Source organism: Chiroxiphia lanceolata, chromosome 3 (assembly GCF_009829145.1).
Source record: "Chiroxiphia lanceolata isolate bChiLan1 chromosome 3, bChiLan1.pri, whole genome shotgun sequence".
In the NCBI taxonomy this organism is placed as follows: Eukaryota; Metazoa; Chordata; class Aves; order Passeriformes; family Pipridae; genus Chiroxiphia; species Chiroxiphia lanceolata.
In genome coordinates this window covers 36,189,966-36,214,881 of record NC_045639.1, presented here as the reverse complement: position 1 = coordinate 36,214,881, position 24,916 = coordinate 36,189,966, and the positions used below count along the sequence as shown (strand labels likewise).

At 38.9% G+C, this 24,916-nt stretch overlaps 1 protein-coding gene across 1 annotated transcript in view; it reads left to right on the top strand.

The window, feature by feature from the left end:
- KIF26B (kinesin family member 26B) overlaps positions 1-24,916 on the top strand; it is a 288,079-nt gene that overhangs the window by 99,194 nt on the left and 163,969 nt on the right. The window contains exon 4 of the mRNA XM_032683581.1: positions 18,249-18,415. Within this exon, the coding sequence (XP_032539472.1) occupies positions 18,249-18,415 (167 nt within the window). The remainder of the gene's footprint in view (positions 1-18,248; positions 18,416-24,916) is intronic.

Sequence of the window (24,916 nt, the reverse complement as noted above, 5' to 3'; positions counted from 1 at the left end):
GTGAATTATGAAACAGAGAAATTTTAGGGGTCCAGAACAATTTGGAAAAATGTTAGTAACAGAAGGGACTGACTAAAAATATCTTGCTGGTTGATAGTTTTTTATCTTCAAATACAGTTTGAGCTGGAATTTTTATCAGCCGCACAGAGTTCATACACTTTGCCTTTTACAACAAGCTGCTACTGTGCTTTCTGAGAAGAAAAGAAACTTGCAAATAAGGACTTTGCTTTAAAGGGATTCACTTGAAAGCATGCCCTTGGGAAAGAAAAAGACTGTAGAAGTTTCAAATTGACCTCTGAAGTTTTTAGGTTTTAGCATCTTTGAAACATATTCTTTCAAAAAGCTCCTGAGTCCAGGATATGTATTTCTTGTTGTTTATTCTGCCTTAATTTCTGCCTTAATAAATGTAGTTCCAGCAAATATTAAAATCCTGTCATTCTCCTACAATGCACTGTTTTCAGCAAGGGAACCTAACGTAATGCTTTTCTGCTGGAAAATTGAACTTTTTTAACAATAATATTTTTTTTTTTCCTGGAGTTTTGTAATTATCTGTTCCTATTGGATAAGACTGAGCCCTGTGTGAATGAAACCCACTGTCTCTAGGGGACACTCTGTAGGGATGGATGTTTTGGAGTTCCAGTCCTCTGGGTTGGTTGCAGAGCTAATCTGCACCTGTTATACATGGCTCCTGTTCCTGTGGCCATTGTGAGCACAGCTACTTAGTGGTGGAAAGTATTTGGAGAATTATCCCAGAATTTTTTTGTTTGATGCATAAATAATAGGGAGAATTTAATGGTTTAATGCATATATACATTAATTCCACTTCTGACTTTTTGGGGCATCCTTGGTTTGTTTCTTTATTTGTGCATGCATGTATTTATGAATATACATGCACAAATAGATCCTCCACCTAATTTCCTCAAAGAAGGAATCCTCTACTGCTTTTCCAAAAGAAATTGCTGGTAGAGTTCAGTGTAGGTTCTGATCTGAAATCAAGTTCACTCCACTGGTGATAGAGCATCATCATGCTTTTTCCTTTTAGTGACTGCATGCCATTTTGAAAGTGAGTACCCAGGGTGGGAGTGTTTCAGGCCCTCTTTAGAATACGCAGTAAGCATCAGTTCTATAAATGTTTCCGGCTTAGTTCTGTATTACCCTGCATGTGGAATAGTGCTCTACATGTTTTTTTGAGCTAGTTCATGCCCATCTTGTATTCCTTTTGTCCTACTGTTCAAGATGCCTTAGTAAATGCCTATAAAATACATTGTGAAGGGACCTTTTTCTTCAGTTATACGGATTACAGCACTGTACTTCCACTGACCTGTAGACATTGATCCTTCTTTTGACATATCCCCATGGAGCAGCATGTTAGTCCATGATGCTCTATTAAAAAATAATAGAATAAAGAGTTCCTTTCAAAAATTGATTTAAAAGTAGCTTCTGACTCTTTTACATTGCAAACCCATTAAACAAGTTGGAGGGAAAAGATTCAAAACATTTCATGTGCAAATAAAAATTCTCTGAAGATAACAATGAGATATTTATTACAGTTCAGAATGGTTTACTAGAGTTCAGGCATCATTTCAGATGATGCACCGTTTTGTTGTTGTTATACTTGGGCTTCATTAAATGCAATTAATTAAATCTATTGTAGATCTGTTTTATTCCCAAGTGTCCAGTTAATGTAATCTTACTGTTTGCTTATTAAAAATATCAACCAATTATTCTTCCACTTATTTTAATCACTGTTCATTTTTAAACCTTGGTGAAATGCATTTTGTCCATTAAATTTATTGAGCAAACTCCTTGGGGTAGTGACTTTTTGTGTCCTCTGTAGAAGAAACTTTATATTCTTTGTCACTGTGTTTAACTCAAAAAAAGATAAAAGAAAAAGAAGAAAAATAAGTAAAGCAATGCCATTTGAAGTTTATTTAGACTGACTTAAATGAGAAAGAAATAAATGTATCTATAAGACTTGAACTGTCAAACAGTAATAAAAATTAGCAAATGTTGGTAGTAAAAATTGGGAAATAATAAGCCTACAAGGATACAAAAATTAAGAAAATTAGGAGCATCTTAGACAATTCACGAAGTATGAGCCTACGGGAGATTAATGTAGTACATAGACAGTAATTTGTAACAAAAGCTGGAAGAACATTCTATGTATGTACTGTGAATAAGTTTTGCTGTGAAAGTATGCATAAAGTGTAACTATGAGTAAAGAGTAAATAATTGACTGTATTTGCTGTGTGCACTGCATTCCATAGTTGAATGCATTAGGTAGTAAGATGCATAAGACTTTGCATATGACTGTCTTGTATTTGTCTCTGCCGTTTTCCTAGACAGGAAATCATACAAGATCATTAAAGCTGTATGGAGTCTACCCTTGGTTTGGTCTGAGTTCTGTTTTAGTGGAAAATAATCCCTGATGAATCAGGTTATAATATGTCCACTCAAAATTCTCATGATAGGCTATACTGATGAAATTTGAAAGAATATCATCTCTTGAGGGGAATGATTGTTAGTGCTGCAGGTTATGGATGTTCAGTTGTCTCCTCTCCTGCCTTTTCAGAAAGAGCTGTAGTGCACAGTCAGACTAAAGCCTGTGCTCCTTCCTGTCTATAATTAATTTTCCAGAGCTGTGCAATTTTGAGAATACCCATGTCTGTAGTTTGGATCACTGATTTTTTTTTTTTTTAATGCCCTCCAAGAAAAGTAAAGGAGTTCTATCTCAGCATTGTCTAAAAAGATGCATCTAAAGTCACTGGTGAGAAGAAAATATTGTTCTTCATCTGACCTTATTTAGCTGGTCAATGGAGATGGGGACTGGTATTAATTACTCAGTCTGCAAGTGAATGAACATGAAATTCCGGCTGAGAATGGACAGTTAGCATGTTTAAAGTTCTCAGTGTACAAGGGCCCTAAGGGGGAATGCAGGAACTTCATCTTTGTACTGTAGAGCCGTCACAGTGAAGACAGATTATGATGGTTCCTGCAAACCAAAATGCAAGTTGCATATACTGGGGAAAAATCACTGTGTGCATTTGAATTAAATGGTAGGTCAGCTTCAGATAAGTGTTAAGTTAGATCCTGGAAAACTGTGCTCAGCTTGTGTCCCTTCAAGGCTTGCAAATCAAACAAGGCCAGCTGCAACAAATAATTTGGATGGAAAACATGATAGAAGTTGTAGCAAATGAGAGGAGACAAAAACATGATTTGCTTGGAAAATAGAGTTAGTCTAGGAGCATATGTAAAAAGCTGAGGCAGTTTGGTGCGGTGTATGAAAGATCCATCCCATTCAGCAGAGTACACTAGCAAGAATGTGGTGTGGTGGCCACAATTTGATCCTTTGTGCCACTGAAAGGGAACTGCAACAGAGAGAGGCCCATTTAGTGACAATTTTCAATATGCACCAGCAGTGCTTAATTTGTTTAGTTGAGGATGTGCTCCTCCTCTTTTTTGCTTTCATTAGCTGAGAGGGCTGTAAATCTAGAGTAAACAGAAGACAGTGTAACATAACTGAGCACCTTGTTGGCCTATGGAATTCACCCCAGGAAGTGGCCTCCAAGTCAAATTCTTATAGCTGAGTGATTTTTATGATTGTTAATAACAGCTGTAGCTATGCAAACTAAGGTTATAGGGCAACCAAATATATGACTGAAGGCATTCACCTTCAGGGCAGGAGAGAACTATTTCTGTCCAGCTCTGCCCTCATTTGAAGGCTCTTCTAGCACCTTTTGAATTCTTTTCATGTATTCCTGTGAAAAATTATGATTCTTGCTATGGTTTTAAATTATTTTTATTATTAACATGAAAGTAAGACATGCTCATGTATCGTGACAGGGCTTAGAAAGACCAACCTTGTTAACTTTATAGAGGTCTCTCCTTATGATGCGTAACTTCTATAAGGGACTATTTATGTAGGGGCAGAAAAGGGGAAGGCAGCTACACAAAGCTAAAGGGCAGTGCAGTTTAGCATGACTTACATTGTGAGGTGGTGGCTCAGGTTTGTGGAATTCACTGCAAAGGTGGAAGTCTTCAGCATGAAACTTGAGGCTAAATGTTGGTTCTCTGTGGGAAGAGAGGAACATGATATTGCTATGCTTTTTGACTTGAGGTGTTGGTTGTTGTCAAGGTCTTGCAAAGTATTTGCATGGAAAAGCAACTTCTGAAGAGTGTTGACTTCTGAAGAATATCAACATCTGCTTGTAGGGATGAAATAAGAGGGATTCCTAGGAAATGCAAGGCTCACGGTTCTGAGGCTTTTCTAGCTGGAATTCAGCCCCCTGAAAGTGCCTTTCTTGCAACACTACTCTGTTGGTATTCCTCATGTTTCCACATCTCCACATCTTCAGTGCATTTTTGGACCAAGTAATAGCCAATCCCTTGTATTTACATTTAGCCCCACTGTAACTTCTGAGCAGCTCTGCATTCAAGCTTGCATAATGGCTCCTGTTCTGGCTATCCTACCCTAATCTGTGTCTTAGGACTCAGACACATGATCAGCATGATAACTTCTTAGGAAGCTTATTAATACACAGTAACTGTGAATGCATGTTCATACTTTATAGCAAATTCAAGACAGTTTGATTTGGTTTCTTTGACTTAGCTCTAGAAAAGTGATTTTAAGATAAAACCGTGTGTTTGCTATAGGCAAAGCGTGTGCATGGGGACAGCTGTTATGACTTAGCTCAGGAACTTATTCCAGTACCTGAGCCCTCCTAACCTCACAGAATGTCAGTTAGTTAGGATTAGGAGAAAAAACTGACTCTTAGACAGCACTACAGATGATGGTTTAACCTTAATGCAACTTGAGTGATTTTAATTTCATTGTAAGCATTTAAGCTGATAACTTCATTTTAAGAATTAAATTTCATGCAGAGGACTGAATACTCTGCAGTTCTGAATGCTTCCTGGGGAATCAAGCCCAAACAGAGGAAACAGAAAAGATGCTTTCTTTTTCAGAAATGAGGTAAATTGCTCTTTTTAAGATAAGAGATTTTACCTGAATGTGGGTAATATGTGGGAAGATGTGTTTTAGCATTGGTAAAACTGAACTGAAATGGAAGGGAACGATGCACCAACTTGATGACTAGACGCTAAGATCTGAACACAGTATTTTCTTTTTTAAAGCTTTCTTTGCAGGCTGCAGTGAAATTTAAATGTATTTTCAGAAGAGTTGAAGGTACTTGGAGACTTTCACCTGTATTGAGAAATGCAAATTTTACAAAGCACTCAGATCTACGTCTTAACTTTTATTCCACTAAAGATGGATTAGGATTTACAAGACTCTCCTTAGAGTCCTTTCATACACTCCATTGTTAATATTTCAGTGAGGCAGCAAAAGAGAAAACTGCGTAACAACATTATTGGTATCAGAAGTTGGCTTGTATTTAGTCAGTTTTTAAAACGACACATCTATGGGAAGATGATTTAGGAAAACATATGGAAAAGGATATTACAGAAAAAAATCTTCAAGCTTAGAATATTTGATGAGTTGAGAAAGATTTCTCAGTCTCTCTCATATTTCCCAGGCTTCTATATTGCTACTTCCAAAATATGCCTGGTTTCTAAATGACTCTTCTCTGCAAGAAGCTCTTTTGTATTTGTTCAAAAGTTCATGCCTCATGCTAGGTTCAGGTCCTCTGGTCTCTCCCTTTATAAAGGTACGCTACTGATAGTCTTATGATCTAACACACAGAGAAAACAATTTGTATTGTTGTGGTATCTGCCTGCACTAATTAAACCTGTGGCAGCAGTTTATAGAAAAGCTGATATTCATAATTTCTTTCTGACGAGGAAGTCACTGGAATGGTAATAGTTTCCAAATAGATTCAAGGCATTTTCCAGACTCTAGGGGATCAAACCCATGCACCTTTCTGTGGGCAGCTTGGTAAGATGCACATCAGATATGTACTGATTTTATCCCCCCAAAAGGTCTGATCTTGAGGTGATTATGTGTGTGGACTGAATTTGCACTATGCCACATTCTTATGTGGTAATCATTGCGGGAATCTCTTAGACTGTCAGATTTTTTTTGATACTGGAAATGAAGTAGTTCTCTCTCCTCGTATATTCATGGTAGAATTTGACCATATGTGTTTTAAATAAAGACTAATGATCTGGTTCACACATTTATGTGTGGAGAAACTAATTGTATTTTTCATTCCTTACTCTCTTGCTAGCTACAGAAAGAAGTTCCTTTCTGGGTCAATAATGCCATTTAAGTTAAGCTCACATGCTGACACACTCTGGTAGCTTCTAGAGCTGTTCTTGTCAACTGACAAGGGAAAGGTCAGTGGCTCACAGATTTTTGTTTGTGATAGGGAAACACCTACAGTAAGATTTGAACTTCTTGTGATGTCTTGACATTGCTGGCAGTTAATAACTGATCAGAGAAATGAAAGTTTGTTTTCATAACAAATGCATTACTCCTGCACACAGTGAACCAGAGAGACTTGTGCCTCAGCTTTAAAAGTGCAGTCACTTCATGTAGCTGCTGCCCCATGTGTACAGACAGCAGTCAGACATACTCATCTTTTGTAGTCTACACACACTCTTCATTGTTGCACTAGTTATTTTAGCACAATTAGCCTGGCTGCTGAGGACTCAAAAGGTAGCTGATGCAACAAGGGATTACAGTGTAAATGCTGAATCTGGATGTATGAAATCAACTTTAACTGAGTCACACAAAAGAAAGGCCTTTTCTCTTGTAAAATGTTACTAATCTGATAGCAAACAAGTCATAGTAGAAAAAGATCCAATTAATTTCCAGCTGCACAGCTTTATAATGCAGCAAGACAATTAAGAGAATTAACTACTTCATAAAAACAGATTTAAAAAAATCTTCTGAAAGCTAAAGTCAGCCTCAGCTTTCCCACAAATTGCCACGTTATTGTCATCTTCTTGACAAGAAAGGAAGCAGTTTTATTGTGTTGCTGCACAGTGTCTTTTTTCATTGTTAAAATGCTTAGAGACACAAAATTGAGAACAGGACCTCTCTTTGCTAGCTGATGTTCCTCCTTTTCATTTGCAGAGTCAGTGTGGGAATATGCCAACTGGGAAACCTTACATTGCTATTCTGTCATCAGAGGCTTGGCTGGTGGAGCTTTGTGAACAAGAGACGTATGTGGGCCTAGCTGATGGTGTTTTATTGCTCTACTGACAAGGGATGGCTCACAGCCTTGCAGGGGTCTGCCTATGGGCATTCTGCTTTTCTGAGGGACCTCTGGGGTGAGGAGAGTGAGCAGATTTGCACGCCAGGATTGCTATCCAGCCTGTAGCTTCCTTGGAGAGGAATAGGAAAGGGTGGCATAATCCTGAGGGGACATCAGAAAACATTGAAGGTTTTCAGAGTGGTAGTTCTGATAGCTATTGCAGTTTTGGAATAAGATAGAGGCCTTCCTTACCTTTCAGAAAATAGTTTGACAGTTAGGTAGTAGCCAATAGATAAAATTTGCAGGCTGGGTCACTCAGACTAAAGGAGCACTACAGACTAGAATCTTCAACTTCTCTACAAGGGTTGAGTTAACTTGAGGTTAGATATTTGCTGTTCTGAATGCTTCAGATCATGAAATTTCCCCTCCTCTAATATTTTTTTCCTTTTGTTTACTTTTCTGCTTAATAAATATATAAAAAACAAAATGAGGAAGCAAGAAGAAGGCTTGATCGATACGATTTCAGATTCTATACTGATTCCTTTTGGTGTAGGTACAGGATGGGTCAATGAGGGGAGAGCAGTGGGTGTCATCTACCTTGACTTTACAAGGCTTTTGACACTGTTTCGCATAACATCCTCATAGGTAAGCTCAGGAAATGTGGGTTAGATGAATGGAAAGTGAGATGAATTGAGAACTGAATGGCAGAGCTCACAGGGTCATGATCGGTGGAGTAGAGTCCAGTTGGAGGTCTGTAGCAAGTGATGTTCCCCAGGGACCAATACTGGATCCAGTCTTATTTAACTTGTTTATCGGTGACCTGGATGAAGGATAGAATGCACCCTCGGTGAGTTTGCTGATGATATGAAACTGGGGGAAGTGGCTGATACACCTGCAGGCTGTGCTGCCATTCAGTGGGACCTTGATAGGCAGGAGAGTTGAGCAGAGAGATACTTGATGAGGTTCATCAAGAGCAAGTGCAGGGTCCTGCACCCAAGGGGGGAATAACCTCAAGTGCCAGTACAGGATGGGGGCTGAACCACTGGAGAGCAGCTCTGCTGTGAATGACCTCAGAGTCTTGATGGATGACAAGTTGACCATGAGCCAGCAGTGTGCCCTTGCAGCCAGGAGAGCCAATGGTATCCTGGGGTGCATCAGGAAGAGTGTGGTCAGCAGGTTGAGGGAGGTGATCCTGCCCCTCTATTTGGCCCTAGTGAGGCCACATCTGGAGTACTGGGTTCAGTTCTCCTCAGTAAAAGAAAGACAAGGATCTACTGGAGAGGGTCCAATGGAGGACCACAAAGATGATTAAGCATCTGAAGCATCTCTCTTGTGAGGAGAGACTGTGGGAGCTACTCCTGTTTAGTCTAGAGAAGACTGAGAGGGGATCTCATTGATGCATATACATATCTCAAAGGCAGGTGCTAAGAGGACAGTACCAGACCCTTTTTGGTGGTGCCCAGTGACAGGATGAGGAAAAATAAACTAAAACATAGAAATTTTACCTCAAAACAAGGAAGAACTTATTTAAATTGAGAGTGGCAGAGCACTGGAACAAGGCTGCCCAGGGAGGTTGTGGAGTCTTCCCCCGTGGAGACATTCAAAACCCACCTGAATATGTTCCTGTGTCCTGATGACCCTGCCGTGGTAAGGGCATTGGACTGGATGATCTCCAGAGGTCCCTTCCACCCCTAACAGTTCTGTGATTCTGTGATATTAGCTACTTCCCTGGACTACTTAGTTCAGAAGGGCACTGCCAAATTGAGAAAACTGAATTCATTGTTAAACCAGATCAAAATGAGTCTGTATGTGTCATGTCTCAGTGGTGGAGGTTTCTTGGGAGTGAGCATCAACTAGTATTTACCAAGTTGTGGTCTGTGTGGGATTTAGCTAATTAAGCGAATTGTCATAGGCTTAGTAGAGCAGATTTTCCTGTTTTATAACAAATTTCATTGTTGCTAATGCAATTCTTATTTGATACTCTTTCTGAGGGGAGTGTGCTCAAGAAGTAACTTGCAGATTTTTTGGGCATTACTGTTTCCCTGTATAGTTCTGGTTTTGCTTGTTTTGCTTTGCTTTTCATTTCAAAAGCTAGGGCAAAAAGGTGCACAGAGTGAATGAGTGAAAGTGCTCTTCCTCATGAGGAAGTTGTAGACTGTGATGAGGTGTCCCCTCAGTCTCCTCTTCTCCAGGCTGAACAGTGACCTCAGCCACTTCTCGTATGGCATCCTCTCAAGGCCCTTCACCATCTTCGTTGCCTTCCTTTGGACATCCTCTAATAACTTGATATCTTTCCCATATTTTGGTACCCAAAACTGCACACAATATTCAAGGTGAGGTCGCCCCAGTGCAGAGCAGAGCGGGACAATCCCCTTCCTTGGCCAGCTGACGATGCTTTGCCTGATGCCCCACAGGACACGTTTGGCCCTCCTGGCTGCCAGGGCACAGCTGGATCATATTCAACTTGCCATTGACCAGGACCCCCAGGTCCCTTTCCACGGCACTGCTTTCCAGCATCTCATTCTCCAGTCTGGATGTACATCCAGGGTTGCCCCATCCCAGGTGCAGAATCTGGCACTTCCCCATGTTGAACTTCACACAGTTGGTGGTTGCTTCTCTCTTTGCAGGGCCTCTCTGACTTCAGGGGAGTCAACAGCTCCTCCCAATCTAATGTCCCCAGCAAATGTACTTATTATTCCTTCGAGTCCTGCATCCAAGTTGTTTATGAAGATGTTAAAGAGAACTGGCTCTAAAATGGAGCCCTGTGGAACCTCACTAGTGACAGGTCACCGGCCTGATGTTACCCCATTAACTATTACCCTTTGTGTCTGACCCAAGAGCCAGGTGCTCACCCATCGCATGATGTGTTATCCAGCTGTGTGCTGGACACTTTGTCCAGATGGATCCCGTGAGAGACAGTATCAAAATCTTTACTGAAATCCAAAAAGATTACATCAACTGGCTTCCTTTGATCAACCACGTGGGTTACCTTGTCAAAAAAGGAAATTCAGTTTGACAAGAAGGACTTTCCCCTCACAGAGCCACACTGGCTGTGATTGATGACTGTGTTGTCCTTCAGGTGTTTTTCAATAACTCCCAGTATAATCTTCTCTGTGTTTTTACCAGGCAGTGAAGTGAGACTGTCAGGCTTGTAGTTACCAGGGTCATTCCTCTTATCCTTCTTGAAAATTGGGACAGCGTTTGCCAGTTTCCAGTCAATCAGGACCTCTCCAGATTTCCAAGACTCATTTCCAAAGATTGTTGTGCGAGGTCTCATGATGACATCATCCAGCTCTTTGAATAGTACTCCTGCATGAATCCTGTCAGGCCCCATACACTTATAGGAATCCAGCTGGAAAAAAACCATCTCTTTTGTATGGCAGAGCTCTTAGAAGTAAGAATTGGAAGAAAATGTCTTACAGTAGAGAACTCCACCATTATTTGGATGTCCAATTAGACTCTAAGTAGTTGATCTTGAGACATTGTCATTTATGGCAAAGTATTTCATTTAATGGGCTTTTGAGTGTAATATGGAACTAAATATATCATAGCAGCTTTGATGGGAGGATATATCCATGTGTGTGAAAATTTGGATTTCATCTGTCCTGAGGAGTGCACTCAATCTGTAATAACAACAACAACTACAACAATTATCTGTTTTGTAGAGGGATATGGGAGGGGGCTGCAACAGTCAAAGGTCATCCTTCTTTTGGACAGCAGAAAGCTGAAGGTTGCAATTAAGCTCTATGTGCTGTCATGGTAACTAAGTTATGTTTCGATAGAAGTAGTTTATACTAAATACATTTTGACTATTTCTTGTTAAATACAAAGCACGATCAGCATTTTTGCCATGCCAGTGATTCTGCCTTTGCAAAACCTCACTCTAAGATACATTGTTTTGTGTTTAGACACAATCTGTGCTGTTACAGCAGCCCGTTCTGCTAGAAATATTTCAGACTTTGTTAATTTGCTTGAAGTAGGAGCAGGGCACGCCTGAAGATCATCCGTAGAGCTTCAGTATTCACAATGAATAGCAAGTTGCCTTCGCTAAGCAGCATTCAGTATGTCTACCTTCAAGAAGGAGTCTGAACAGAGCAGACTTTATGCATGTCCTTTTTCAGCCTCTTGCTCATAGAACACATTCTTTTGACAAGGAAAGGACTATCAGGATCTTATGTCTTGCTCTGGTTCACACAGAGTCTGTATCAGCAGTTGCAGAGATCTCTAGCTATAGAGAAGCTTAGTATTTTACTATGAGAGAAAAAGGTCATAGTCAAATGGCAAGATGCTATATAAGTTACAGGAACTTGCTACTGTTTCAAAATTATTTTCCCCAAAGGTGGATTTTGTCCTGAATAATTCCTTAAATATTTCCTCTGTTGTAGTGAGTGTTTTTTGAGAGATGAAGGCTATGTCCTTGGTATTCCGTGGTGTATTAAAAGATGACTGACTTAGTAAATCACCACTTTCAAGTTGCTCTGATTGAATGGTGTAATTGTTCCCTTTTGCCCTGTGAAGGATGCGTTAATAATTTGATAGTTGTGTGGGCAGCACAATATTCCTCTTTACCTCTTCATCCTTAAAATCCCACTTCAGTTTACTGGTAGTTCAGTAAACCCTCTACCAGATTTACCACAAAGTATTTGAAGCTGTATTTAACAATTATATTTGAAATTGACTGTTTATTATTTTCGTTTCTTTTTTTCATATGTTAACCTCTCCCAACAACATGCTAAAATGATGGAAACAAAATATAGTAAATGTCAAATTATCCACTGTTCTCTTTTTAGTTTTTGGTACCGAGTACAGTGAATCCCAGCTGCTACCTTGTCCTTTGAATGCTACCAAACATAAATTTATGCTGCACTTTTTTTTATTACTGCACAGAGATTAATGCAGAACTTCCATGTTAGGCAGAAGTGATGAACAATATTACCAAGGGAGCTCAGACAAAATAGCCAAATTGTAGAAAGGGAGCCTGCTTCTTATTGATAAATTCCCTTGTTGAGGGATGCATTCTCCAGGTGAGGTAGAACTCCAATATTTCCTTCATTAACCTCCCTTCTGAAGAGACTCAAGAAGTATTATCTCCTGCTGTGTTTGTTTTCTGATGCTGCTTCCTATAGGCAAGTTACTGTAATTCCACTGTCAGTTTTAGCAGCTGGGAAGCTGGTAACTTACTGAAGACTTCAGATTTTCATCTCATTCTACAATCCACTGCACTGTCACATCAGATAGCGAACACTTAAACACTAAAGAAAGTGGAAGAATTCTTTCAGTTTTCAAAATTAATTTCTAAATTAGATACTTGCCTCAACCTTTAAGAATTAGTAGGTAAAGCCCAAGAAAAACAGCATTGCTTAGTTCTCAGGAAAGTTTTCTGTGTCAGAAGAAAGACACGTGAATGATGTATTGTAAATTGCATCTCCTAGTGCTAGTTTCATCACTCCCATAGACCAGAAACCAGGCTTCTTGAGCCAAACAGGAAGAATAAATTTATCTTGTTATGACTGAGAGTAAACTGAAGAGCCAAAAGGAGTTGAACAGAAGGTAAAAAATTAATATCTTAGAACAACCAGAATACTTGATTGTGTGTAATGGAAAACTTGGTATTAAGCTGTTAAGCTTATGTTATAAACAGGTTTATAAGAATTTATGATTTTTTTTGTGTGCTAAGGCTTTGAGACATCTATCTTTTAGTGCTTCCCTCAACTCATCTTTAAAAGGGGAGTCTTTAAGAAGAGCCTTGTTCTTGGTTAATGTAGACATGTGCTGTCTAAAATAACCAAGGAAGTAATTACATCAGTATTTATTGGGCAGAAAATTCAGTGCTGCTCTGAATAAAGAGTGGATTGCCAAAGAAGGCATTCAAGAGTGTTTGTGCATTTATGAAAGAGAGCTTTCTACCTTCACTTTCTTCTTCCTGGTGAACTTCTCTCCTGAGGTTAGGAACTCTGGACTCTGAGAATTGCTTTATAGTGAATTTGAATTTTTGAATTTAGCTTTGACGTGGATATCTTTCACACATTTCTGTGCATTCAGTTCATTCATCAGTTACTGATGTTAAGTAGATTTTGGGGATGTCCTGAATGCTTCACTACCTCCAGAGCAATGGATATTTCACATCTTTCATAAATGCTAACTTCCATTTGTACAGTAATTTCAGTTGGAAGTCCTCAGTTAGGAGCTTTAGAAACCACTAATGAGCGTGGCTGTAAAATGCCCTTATGTAAATATAATTAACCTCATACTGCATGATGGCAAGTCTTATGCACAGAGAGACTCTGTAATTGGAATAGGAAGAGAATCTAGCCTGGCTGACACCTGTAGTTTAACTGCAGAGCCATCTTTTTCCTATGAATTAGGGAATTTAAATCATGATTTATCTCTAGCTCTTGCTGTATACTGTCAGCAACCAGTGAAAGAGGAAGTTAATGGATGCCTTGCATTTATGAGACAGGAGAAAAAAATGGAGCCTTGGGAGGGATATCTGTCTTGTCCCACATGCACTTAGAAGGTTTTTATTGAGGCATGAAAGGTTGTGTTGTTTCATTCTTTGTCTTTTTGTTCCTTATCCAGGCACTGATGTGCTGCCAGCAATTCTATGAAGGAATTTTTCCTATGTCCTATTAACTGATCTTAAACCTCTTGTGTATGCTATGTGGGTACTCACAGAAGAGAAGGGAAAGAGAATTTAAGAATCAAGTCTTTTCCCCCTTAAATACTGAAACAGCATCTAGTAAGAGAGATGGTGACACTAAAGAGGCAGATTTACTTGAATTGTGCTTGCCAGGCATGCATTAGTGTGGAAAAAGAGAAAGGTAAAAAAGAAAAAATGAGTTTGTTAATGCTCAAAGTGTAATTTTCAACTATGTCTTTGGCAGTGGGACAGGGAAAACCAAATTCTCTAAGAACTTTGGAAATGTCTGTTATGTGAGTGTTTTTCCCTAAATACTTTATATATTTTGGGTGATTTACTTGAGTTTGTATATGTGTGAACTTCAGTGAGTGACGTCAGAAGAGAAAGGGATAATTTGTTACTGTGACTGAAGGACAGAATAAATGAGATGGTAATATTGCTTCCAAAGACCACTTTTCAGTTTGGTTTAACAATTTGAGTGATTTCTACTCTCTCCAATGTATGAGGGAAAAGAAAGTAAATGTAAAATAACTGACTTAAAGCCAGTAGTCTCTGGTTATATGAATTGTCTGGATTTCTTTCTGCCCCTCTGCCTTATGTATATGTATTGAAATCTGGGAATAAATGAGGATTTATTAGTCAAATATTGTGGGCACACATCAAGTGAGGTACTTAGCCCATGGATTGGCACACTTGTAGAAATTTGTGCAGTATGAACAATACTCTGAAAAGTACTGGATGCCAACACGGTTCACAGCACCAGCTTTACCTTTCATCACCACTGGCTGCATGACCAAAGGGATATAAGGAAAAGACAGCAACAGTGACTTGAACTCGTTCAGACAAAAGCTGTTGTTCTGTTAGAGGCTATGAGTGTTGCAATATCACAAGGTACTTCTATGGTCTTTTACCTTTGTACCACCAAGTGGTGTTGCAGACTTCCCAGATGAGGAATTGGAGAATGTTTGAAATTCAAGAAAATATTTCAGCTTTCATTTCTCCTGGAGACATTTCACTGTTAAAAAAAATCCCACATTGGCAGAAAGTAATAAAGTACTAAAACTGGAGATATTCCTACATTAGGAAATCCTGGACTGTGGCTTAAGCCAGATTTTATTTTATCTTGATTTTTCTACATCTTATGTTAGGTAAAACAAAGTATGTTCCCATTTCAGTATCACTGTTGACTATGAAGTATCCCTGCTGAGGAAAAGAGTAAATCAAAGGAGCTCAAGGACAGACAGTATATACATTTAGAGTTTAGTTCTGAGCAACTTCATGCTGAGAAACAGATTTTTTTTTTGGACAGGAAGTGTACCAGCATCTGTAAGGAAACCAGACAGTGGTGCTGGACCTCCGGATCAAGAAGGTGTTTAACTAGTCCAACACGCTGTGTTATGAGTGTCCATCCAGGGCACCTCTAGGAGGGCTCTCAGGAATGCTGCTTTTCGCAGATGGTACATCAATGTCAATGTCAAGAAGTAGCTTCCTGTGTTCTGCAACAAAGCAAAGTGGTGTGAATGAACAAGAAGGAGAGCTGCTGCTTGTCCAGCAGGCTCTGGTGGTCAGTACCATACAGATGTTTCACAGCTTGCAATTTGAGCAGCTGACCATCCCCTGTAGTACTTGGACTGTTGTGCTGGACACACAACAAAGTAGCAAGAGTACTGAAAAGCCTACATTTATATAGAAACAACCCCATTCAGCATCTGCTCATAGTACATGCAATTACTAAAATAAGTATTATTTATCTCTTTTCTCTCAGTCCTATGGATAGTGTGGTACTTCACAAATACAGAATTTGTAAATGTGTTTGATCATTTCCAGCTTCTTCTTCAGTTCCTTTGCATTTTGCTGTAAGAAAATGTGACCTAAATAACAGGCTTTATAAGATCCTCATCCCTATTTATTAAAAAAGCATTAACATTCCATTGGCTGACTAATATTCACTTCTCTCTGAGAGCATAGGTGAGGAGCAGCAGTTTATATTTTTATATCTTTGTAAAACAATCTCATATTTCTTAGGTAAGTGACTATTTTGGAGTGCTTGTGTATAAGAACTAGTTATCCAATAAACTCAGGAACCAAGCATCTAAACAGATTCTGAGGAAGCTTGAGAGTAATACTTTACAGGAATGTGCACAATCAGTTTGAGGCATTTTATTGCTCTGTGCTGGTCACATTAGTAGGACTTGTGGATGTGGACATGGGACACCTCAAAGTCTCTGTAATCACAGAAACCATGTAACCAACATGACATAGGCTTTTATGCTCATGTCACGTTGATTGTTTTCTGATTGTTCCAAATACCAAGATACACAAATCCTTTCCTGTTTTGCAGTTGACTCAAATGCCTCTCAAGCTTCACCGTCTTAAAACTTCAGGGGGTCTGCTGACACCAATAGAAATGTACTGCACCACCTGTGGAAATTCATATTTGGAGCTGTAAACCTTTATTTGGCAGAATATGGAGAGGTTATGATTGCAGTTGACATAAGTCAACTCATCAATTTCTTAACTGCTGTTCAGTTGCCATGGGAGTAGCACTTCCTAGTGACACTGTCAACAATGGTAATTAATTAATGATAATCCATTCTGATTTCAGATATATGAATCAGATGAACTAAAATGAGGTTAGGTTTATATGTATACTCTGCTCTGAAGAGCGGGCTTTTAAAATCTGTCTGTTTAGCAGTTGATGAATTTGGTTTCAGGATAATTTGAGGGGACAGGGCAGAATCTTGTGCTAGTTCATTGCAAATATAAATAGCTGAGTTAGCAAAAATTATGCAGTATTTAAGGAATAATTGCTTAGTGAAATCAAGTGTGTTGGATGCCCCAAGTGGACATACATAGGGTAGCAGAACACTGGTCTGCCTGCACGCTGGAAATATGGAGGTATCCTGGCAGATAGCCTGAATTCCTGCATTCTAACAGTAGTATGAGATGATTTAAGTCCAGAATTTCATCTGTAGCCTTCTGAGAGCACTGCTTATTCAGTGTAGTGAATCCTGAATCCTGTAAATTAGAAGGGCTCAGCATGGGATTAACATGATGGGGGCACTTGCAGCAATTTTACTGGTTCCTCATGAAAATAGAGAGGCTAGTTTAGTATTCCTGCTCTTGAAGTATTACAGTCAATTGGTCTAAAAGTATGCAATTAAGGATAAACACTTAGATTATCTTCTTAGCCATCGTAGAATGGATAGAAATTCTCTATGAGAGAAACAGAGGTCGTGTGATAGTTGGTTTAAAAAATGTTGCCATATCACGTCTTTTTCCCCTCCCAAACACAAATCAGTTCTTCAACTTTGCTTTTAATAACTGAAATGTTTAACAGCTGAAATAAAGCAAGTCTGAGCGGAAAAAGAACTACAGGATTATTTCAAGTACTTTTCTTGACATGCCACACGAAGATGTTCTGTTGTTATTGTGGTGATAAGTAGAGGCATGAAAACTGAAATTGAACTGGTTAGAGACTACCTCTTGCAAACTTTTTGCAGGGAGAAGAAAGTTATGCCTTAGATGATTGCTAGCAATAATTTGAGAGGGCTCTTTTAAGGCATATTTAGCAATTCTGTGACACACATTGGTGAACAAAAGCTATTTGTCATTGAAACGAGGGAAGGAAGAAAGAGAATTTTTTAGGAATTGCATGAAGTACAGTAGATGACATTACTTCATTGTAAATTCATCCAGAATAAGTCAGGAAACTGAAATCAAAGTTTTGAGGAGGTGCTTCGGTAGAGCTGATCCAACTTTCTCTGAAGTCAAAGGATCTTTCAATTGATCTGAGGAGAGCTGGGTCAGGTCAGTTTGAACTCTGGTTCTTTTTCAGACAATGAAAAGCTGAGATGAGGCTTCCTAACAGGGGAAAAAAATGTTAAATGGACCGTCAAAAGAATGAAATCATGAGGTGTTTAAAATCTTTCAGTAAAGCCAATGAAAGTAAGTAGTAATGGTCCCAATTTTCCAGAGAGATGATAAATTGTCTAAGATCCCATGGGACTTCTTCCTATGCTGTGTATTGGGTTTGCTGAAGAAAGGTCAACAAAAATGCTTAATATGCTAGTGCTGGGTTATTTTACAAAGGCCTGAAGTAAAATATAAATATCTTGCACATACCAAAGCTGTCTCTCTTGTACCATAAGGTAAAACCAGGCAAGGATTATGGTTTACTCTTTCTTTTCTGTATGAGTGGAAACCCACAGACATTATTGACATTTATTGATGGGATAAATTTATCCTATTAGTTTTAATGCAGACAAGGTTAGAGCTGAGCTAAGGTACTGTAGATTAGCGTGAAAGAATAAGCTTGTTCACAGAGCAGCAAAGAGATAGTGAGTGAAATGCCTCTCTTACTCCATCTGCAATCTGGAGGTACTTCTGGATTAGGAGGGGTCAGCTAGTGAGCTTTAGCTGATGACACTTCTGTTTTTTTCTGTTTTCAGATATCTCAGCTTATGACAGAGACTAGTCGAGAGGGCCTGACTGAAGCAGCATTGAACCGCTACAATGCAGATAAACCCTCCCTGTACAGCTTCCCTGCTTCCCAGGGCACATATGTTGCCAGTGAAGTATCCACAGGCACCTCAGTGGCAGCATCATTTTTTGCCAGGTAAGAGAGATTTCTCAGATTTTCCTTCTCTGGAAACATAACTTCTTTCAAAGGAGGTGACTCTGTAGTGAAGAAATGGGATTGACAGACTACAGCACGCATGTCAAAAACATGGCTACAGGTACAGACCTATCACAGACTTTCAGGAATTACCACGAAAATATTGTTCAATCCACCTGTATGCATTTATCTGTAAAATGGGGGTAATACTTCTACTCTCTTCTGTAAAACATCTCTTTATGCTTGATTTGGGGTAAAATGGGACTGTGCTCCCCAAATAATATTTTAGCGACATTTTTAGGGCGGTGTATCCCTGAATGAGAAGGGCCCAGCCAGGTAATTTTCTGAGATAGGCAATTAATTGTAGAGCTAACTGGATGTGGGTAGTTCTATTTGGTAGCAATCTTCAGACTTCTTTGTTGAATTTTCCTTCCATATTGGGAAATTATCAAGATTTCCACTTTCAGGCTGAAAAATTAAGGTTTCTGATTTCAGCTCCTGCCCCTGTCATGTCATAAAATTGACCTGAGAGTCTAAATTCAGCCTTGGAATACCCTTTCTGTTTAATATTCAGAAAATGTTAAAAAAAAATATTGAGGTAAAATTTCATTAAAAAATCCTACAGCTATCTTTATTAATTTGTTAGCAAAAATGTTTTGTTAAATTGGCATAGCAGCTAATAAGTGAAATATCAATTATCAGCAATGGAAATATTTTTTTGTGCAGAAATACACTCTTTGCAGAACATAATCTTGTTAGCCCAGTTGAATCCTTATGTAACAAAAGACGTTGAAATAATCCTTGTCTTTTAATGCTTTTTATTAATTAACAGATTGACTTGGGAAGAGTTGTGAAAGTAATGAAATACCAAGAGAATAAGCTATTATTATAGCACTTCCAAACCAATCCAGTGAGAGATCTTGATTTCAAAACATGGAGTGAACTTTGAGTGAATGCCTCAAGCATTTTCAGATTAGTTTCCTTCCTCTGAGAGAGCCAAATTATTAGTAATTCCATATGATTCTATTTTATTTTAAAGGTAAATGGAAAATTTATAAAGTTGTTGGACTCCATAAATCTGGAAAGAATATTTGCATCTCCTATTTTTCCTCACCAACATGAGGGCAACATATGTTCAATCAGTGTCACACAGCAAGGGAGTCATGTGAAAGGATTAAGAGTAGAATTTTAGAAGATCCAGTTGTTTGGGGCAACTCTGCCATTCTTTTCTTTGCAGATGTGGTGCTGCAATAGCACGTGAATGATGAGAGTGGTTTGCTGCCCTTTTCTGTTTAACTGCGGGCAATTTAAATTAAAATTGCTGAACGTACACACATGGTAATATCTAACTGTGTGTGCAGATTGGGATTAGCACATATTTTAGCGTGAATTGATTTATGAAGATGGCTTAACTCATTTGTTCTTCATTGTTTCACTGTTTATGCTGAGGGAATTCATTTACTCAGTATACTTTGCTGAAATGTAGGAAACTAATTAAATTTATTCGAAATCCCTGGTGTAAATCACATTATTTTAAGTAGAACTCTGTTAGCTTCTAGCTGATGATGTGAATTCTTGGGTATGCTTGGCCCTGCAGAGATCTCATGTTTAGGTTGTTTATTCTTAAACTCTACTTAGCAAGACAAAACCACCTGGTTTAGTTTGAGGTATTGCACAATTAGTGTAATATTACTTGTATAAGTCAGTTTTGTCCTGGACTTCAAGTTACATCATCTGCTGGCAATTTAAGCAAATTCAAGTCAGTTGTTCACTGCTTGACCTTTTAACAAGAAAATCCACAATTTGTTTTCAAAATGTGAATAATTATTTTTTGTTTTGCATCTTATGTGTCTATTTGCATTTTTTAAAGTTGGGGTAAGAAGCATAAGAACCCTCATGTATGTGTATTATAAAACATAAGGTAGAAGGCAATGGTTGTCTAACTCACTAAGATGCTGCCCCGTTTACAAGATGCAACAGTCCTTTGTACCAGGCCTATGAATTCCAAACTTTTGCTTTTTCTGATGGTTAGTGGCACATGGAGTGGTGACTAACCAACCATGTCCGTTTTTTTTGAGTTTGTGTCACATACAATGTTTACACAGTCAGTAAGTGAGAAATTATTACAAAGCCAGAGAAATTTGCTAACGCGAAGCTGAAGTTCGAAGTAGAAGAGTGGAACATATTCTTCTGAAATTTGAATAGTGTCCCACAGTATTTCACTCTAGGTTCCCTAACAAGCAAAGCAAACCTCAAATGAGGCTCACATAAAAGTCATCCATCATGAGGAAAAAACCCAATTAACTAAAATACCCTGGTACAGAGGAAATGTCAAGGCATTCATGGGAAGTTTTGGTTGTAATTACTTGAGAAACATCAGGCGTGGAATACTGGGAGCTTATAATTTTTCTGTTCTCAGGCATTACTAGTCCAACAGTGATAGTCACTTGATTGGCCTACAGCTGGCATTGAGCCATGAAGAAGCGTCCTGAGGCCATAGTGACTCTCAGGTTTTATAAAAAATAGGAGACTTATCAGGTATCTCAATAATTGACTGTTATATTTCATGATCTACAGCTGACAGATTTCCAAACCAGCTAAAAGGGCTGCAACTCTTGTGAATTGTCATTTGTTGGGATGTTGCTGCAAAGGAACTTATGACACATCAGGATTCCTGGGGAACAGCATGTGAATGTTTTAAAGGAACAAACACTGAAAAATGTCCAAAGTGCTCAGCTGGTAGGCTTATGAATATTAGATGATACAGGTATGAATAATGAATTTCTAATGGTGATTCTGACACAGAAACTGAATCCAATTAGTTGTGCTTTTAATGACAAGCACCAAATTTGCCTTTCTCTTCAGGGCTATCACTCATTTTTGTCTCAGATACGGTTCAATCATGCTGATTTAGCATCAACTTGCTTCTTAGTGGTACACATTTGTGATGAGAATAATGCACTTAGTGAATGTGCAATAACGTTAAGATTCTTTACAGAAAAAGAATAATTTAAAGAGCATTTTCAAATTTTTTTGCGTGAATTAACTTTTGCCTCCAGTTTGGGTCTTTGTCACAAGGAGCACTGTATCTTTGGGCCATTACAGTCTAAGGTGTTCTAGCCTCTTGCCTTATGTCCTTCAAGCATGATGTAGGAGTGTGCCGCCCCCAATCAGGGGATCAGTATATGGTGGTGCTGATGCTGCCAAAGAGCTGAGGGAGGGACCTTCTTTTGCTTCTCTCCCTGTTAGACAAGTTAGACTCTGTGAAGCTCTAACAGGCCAAGGGACATAGCACTGAATCTTATTCCTATCTAGGCTGGTTTCTACATAGAGAAAACTTCTGGGACTCTGACTTCAGCTTTGGCCTGACTACTCTGTAAACAAACCTGCTCTTCTGAATAAAACTCTTGTGACTGGGCTGTAGAGTTTCAGTAGTCTCTCAAAGGGTGATAGCATGATGCAGAAACTAGAAGTCAGAGCTGGACCAGAGCCTTTCAGTTGTCCTTTACAATACCTAAGAGTTTTTGAGATCTTGGTACTGTTTTCCTTGTTTGCCCCATCACAGCAAGCTTGTTTTCTTGGAGAGGAGGAACTTTTATTGCATCAGGACAAGTGAGAAACATAAAGCCCATTTCACTTGGAGTGTAAAAGAAAGGTAATTTTTTGAGAAGGAGATATTTTTGAAGGTTAGTCTTGAAAGTTGTTTCCTGTTGCTAGTCAGGAAGTGTAACAGTATATTTTGAACAAAAGCCTGCCTCAATCTGAAATCAGATATGGTCATATTTGGATTAATTGAGCCTAATGGGAATATAGATAATCTTGAAAGTAGCCTGAAAAATCTGTTCTAGGGATCATTTTCCATGTCTTTATAGAGCTAAACACTAAGCAGGGCCACACAATGCTACTGTTGTAGATGTAGCAAGGCATGTTTTTAGAACAAAATGCAGAAATTTCCAGATTTTTTAAAAATTTCTTATTTTAAGACAAAATAGGAATATAGAAACTTAGTTTCATGTATAACTGACGTGCAGCTACTCAGCATGGGATAAGTGCTACTTACAGTTACCTGCATTCTTGGAAAAACTGTAGGTGACCCTTTCCACGCTCATTCCCCATCCCTGTGGGGTTTGGCAGCTGGAGAAGGAGGAGGTGAGGCAGTGCCTTACTGCCAAGGGGTACTGTGAATGTGTTCAAAATGCTGCTGAACGTTCCATAGATTTCCCTTCCCCTCCTGAGAATTCTTTTTGAATATTTTTTAAAATTCTCATGCATCTTACATGAGTTACAAAGCTTACATGAGGATGGCATTTGTGGGGCCTCATTTTAAAGCTGCTGTGCTGTTTTGATGACTTAACTCTCCAGAGACTGGAATCTCATCTCTCCCTGGTTTTTGCATATATGTGGTAAACTTCAGTTCATCGTACAACTTGTGTTGTTTGCTGGTTTTCCTTATAGGTACTGTATCATGTGACTTGTGTTGAAATTTGAAGTAAGGAGCTAGTCTGTACAATCTTTCTGTGTGTGTCTGTTTTAAAGCCCTAAGGAATCCAGGAACACCAGGGCTTTAATTCATTAAAGACTGTGTATTGTTTTAAATCAGCCATTCCATCTTAACATCCTGGCTTCAGTTTTTCAGAGGTCCAGGGGGAGTTCACAAAACTGAACTTTTCCTGTCATTGCAACAGAGGATTTGTCAGAATATACACAGGGACAACAGGTAAGAAACAGAGGCAGCAGCTAGTAGAGAAAGAAGAGGGTTGGAGAGGATATCCTTGAACCACAGAGTCCAGCTTTGGCTTGGGAAGCTCCACAGGAGAAACATTTGACTTGTGTCAGTACTCTGGCTGTAGCTACTGGTGTAGCTGAAGCGTGACACCAGCAGATGTGAGAGCCAGGTCAGGAATCTGCTGTTGATATTCCTATAAGTGGTGCAGGCGCACAGCAGGCTGTGCAGGTACACCCAGGGCATTGGTGCTGCTGAGGCCTGAGAGACCTGTGAACATTGTCACAGAGTGAAAGCTGCTTGTCTGTGCCTTTATGAAGAAAGTTCTGTTGAAATTTTGAATGTTTTTGTCTCAAGAGCAAATGACTTGGCTGACTGTTTCTTCATGCTGGAGAGTGGTAGACCCAACTACTCTTTCAAGCCATGCACTAGTTCCCTAGTTTGGGCACTGCTTGGGAAGTTCTTGATGTTAAATAGTCATCACCTCAACATCCTTAAGAGAAAATTATTTTCTGAGACTTAGGTGAAAACAATTTGGTTTCTTGCCATCTAAACTAGGCAAAATCTAACAGGATTTTCTTTCATTAGCTGAACAAACTAAATTTAAAAGTTAAATTGTGGTCACTCCTTTGGACATTTTGAAGAGCCACATATTAATAACTGTAATCCGAATTTCTGCTCTTTTCCCTCATCATCATGATATACTGAATAAGAAATACATAAAAAGAATGTTAAGATAAAAGATCCACAGACTGTCTTTCCATAGGAGTGCTGGCAGAAAGTTTTAAAACCTCTGTAAATAATTTTCACAAGTATTTCTACCTTCAAAGCCGGTCTTGGGCTGACTAGTGGGGGAAATTTTAATCACAATGATCTCAGTCATCCTGAAAGACCATGAAAAGTCTTTTTGGAGTTTGAGTGCACAACTCCAACGTGCTGACTTTTAATACTTGCTCAACATTCCTTAGAAATGTAGGAGATCCATGCTCATAATCATTGCTTCTGTGTGCTCCCTGTTGCTGTGAGAGCCCTAACTAACAGGCTGTTTCTACTTTCTGTTATCGGTGTTATTTCACATATATAAATTAAACGCCAGTGAAAAGGGAATTGTGACTCTCCTTAAGTGAAAGGAGGCTGGCAGTTGGGGCATAAAGAATACTCTTTTTCTATGATTCAGTGTAAACAAAATGAAAATATTGTGGTGAGAAAGACTATGAGAGTTACATGCAAGAATAGCCAGTGTGTAGTAGTGGGGGCAATGATCTGATTAGGACTTAAGTGCCACATTTGGAAGAGGGAAAGCAGAGGTATTTGAATGATCTCTAATTTTGCGTGGTAGCTCTATCTTGGGTCCCAAGCAATTTCCAGTGATCATTTTTTTTTCCAAAGCTGACACATTCCCCATGACACTTTTGTTTGAATCAGTTCATGTCATTTGATTATAGAAAAAAAAAGTTTAACAAGCTTCCAGACTAGGTCCATTTCTAACACAAATTGTCTAAGGTACATATCTGAAACCATGGTGTTTGAATCTTTGCATACTTGTATATGGCCATTATTTAAACAAAAGCTTATGAAAATATACACACTCCTGGGACCTAGGTTGGAAATCTAGTTGTGATATGTTTAAGTTGGCACTGGGGTGTAAACAAAAATAATTTGAACCTTCATGCCAACTAGATCCACTACATGTTGGCTGCAGATTATTAGCTTTCATTCACAGCTTAAAATACAGATAATGGACCTTGATTTTTAAACAGGGTTTTGTGAGTGGTCCG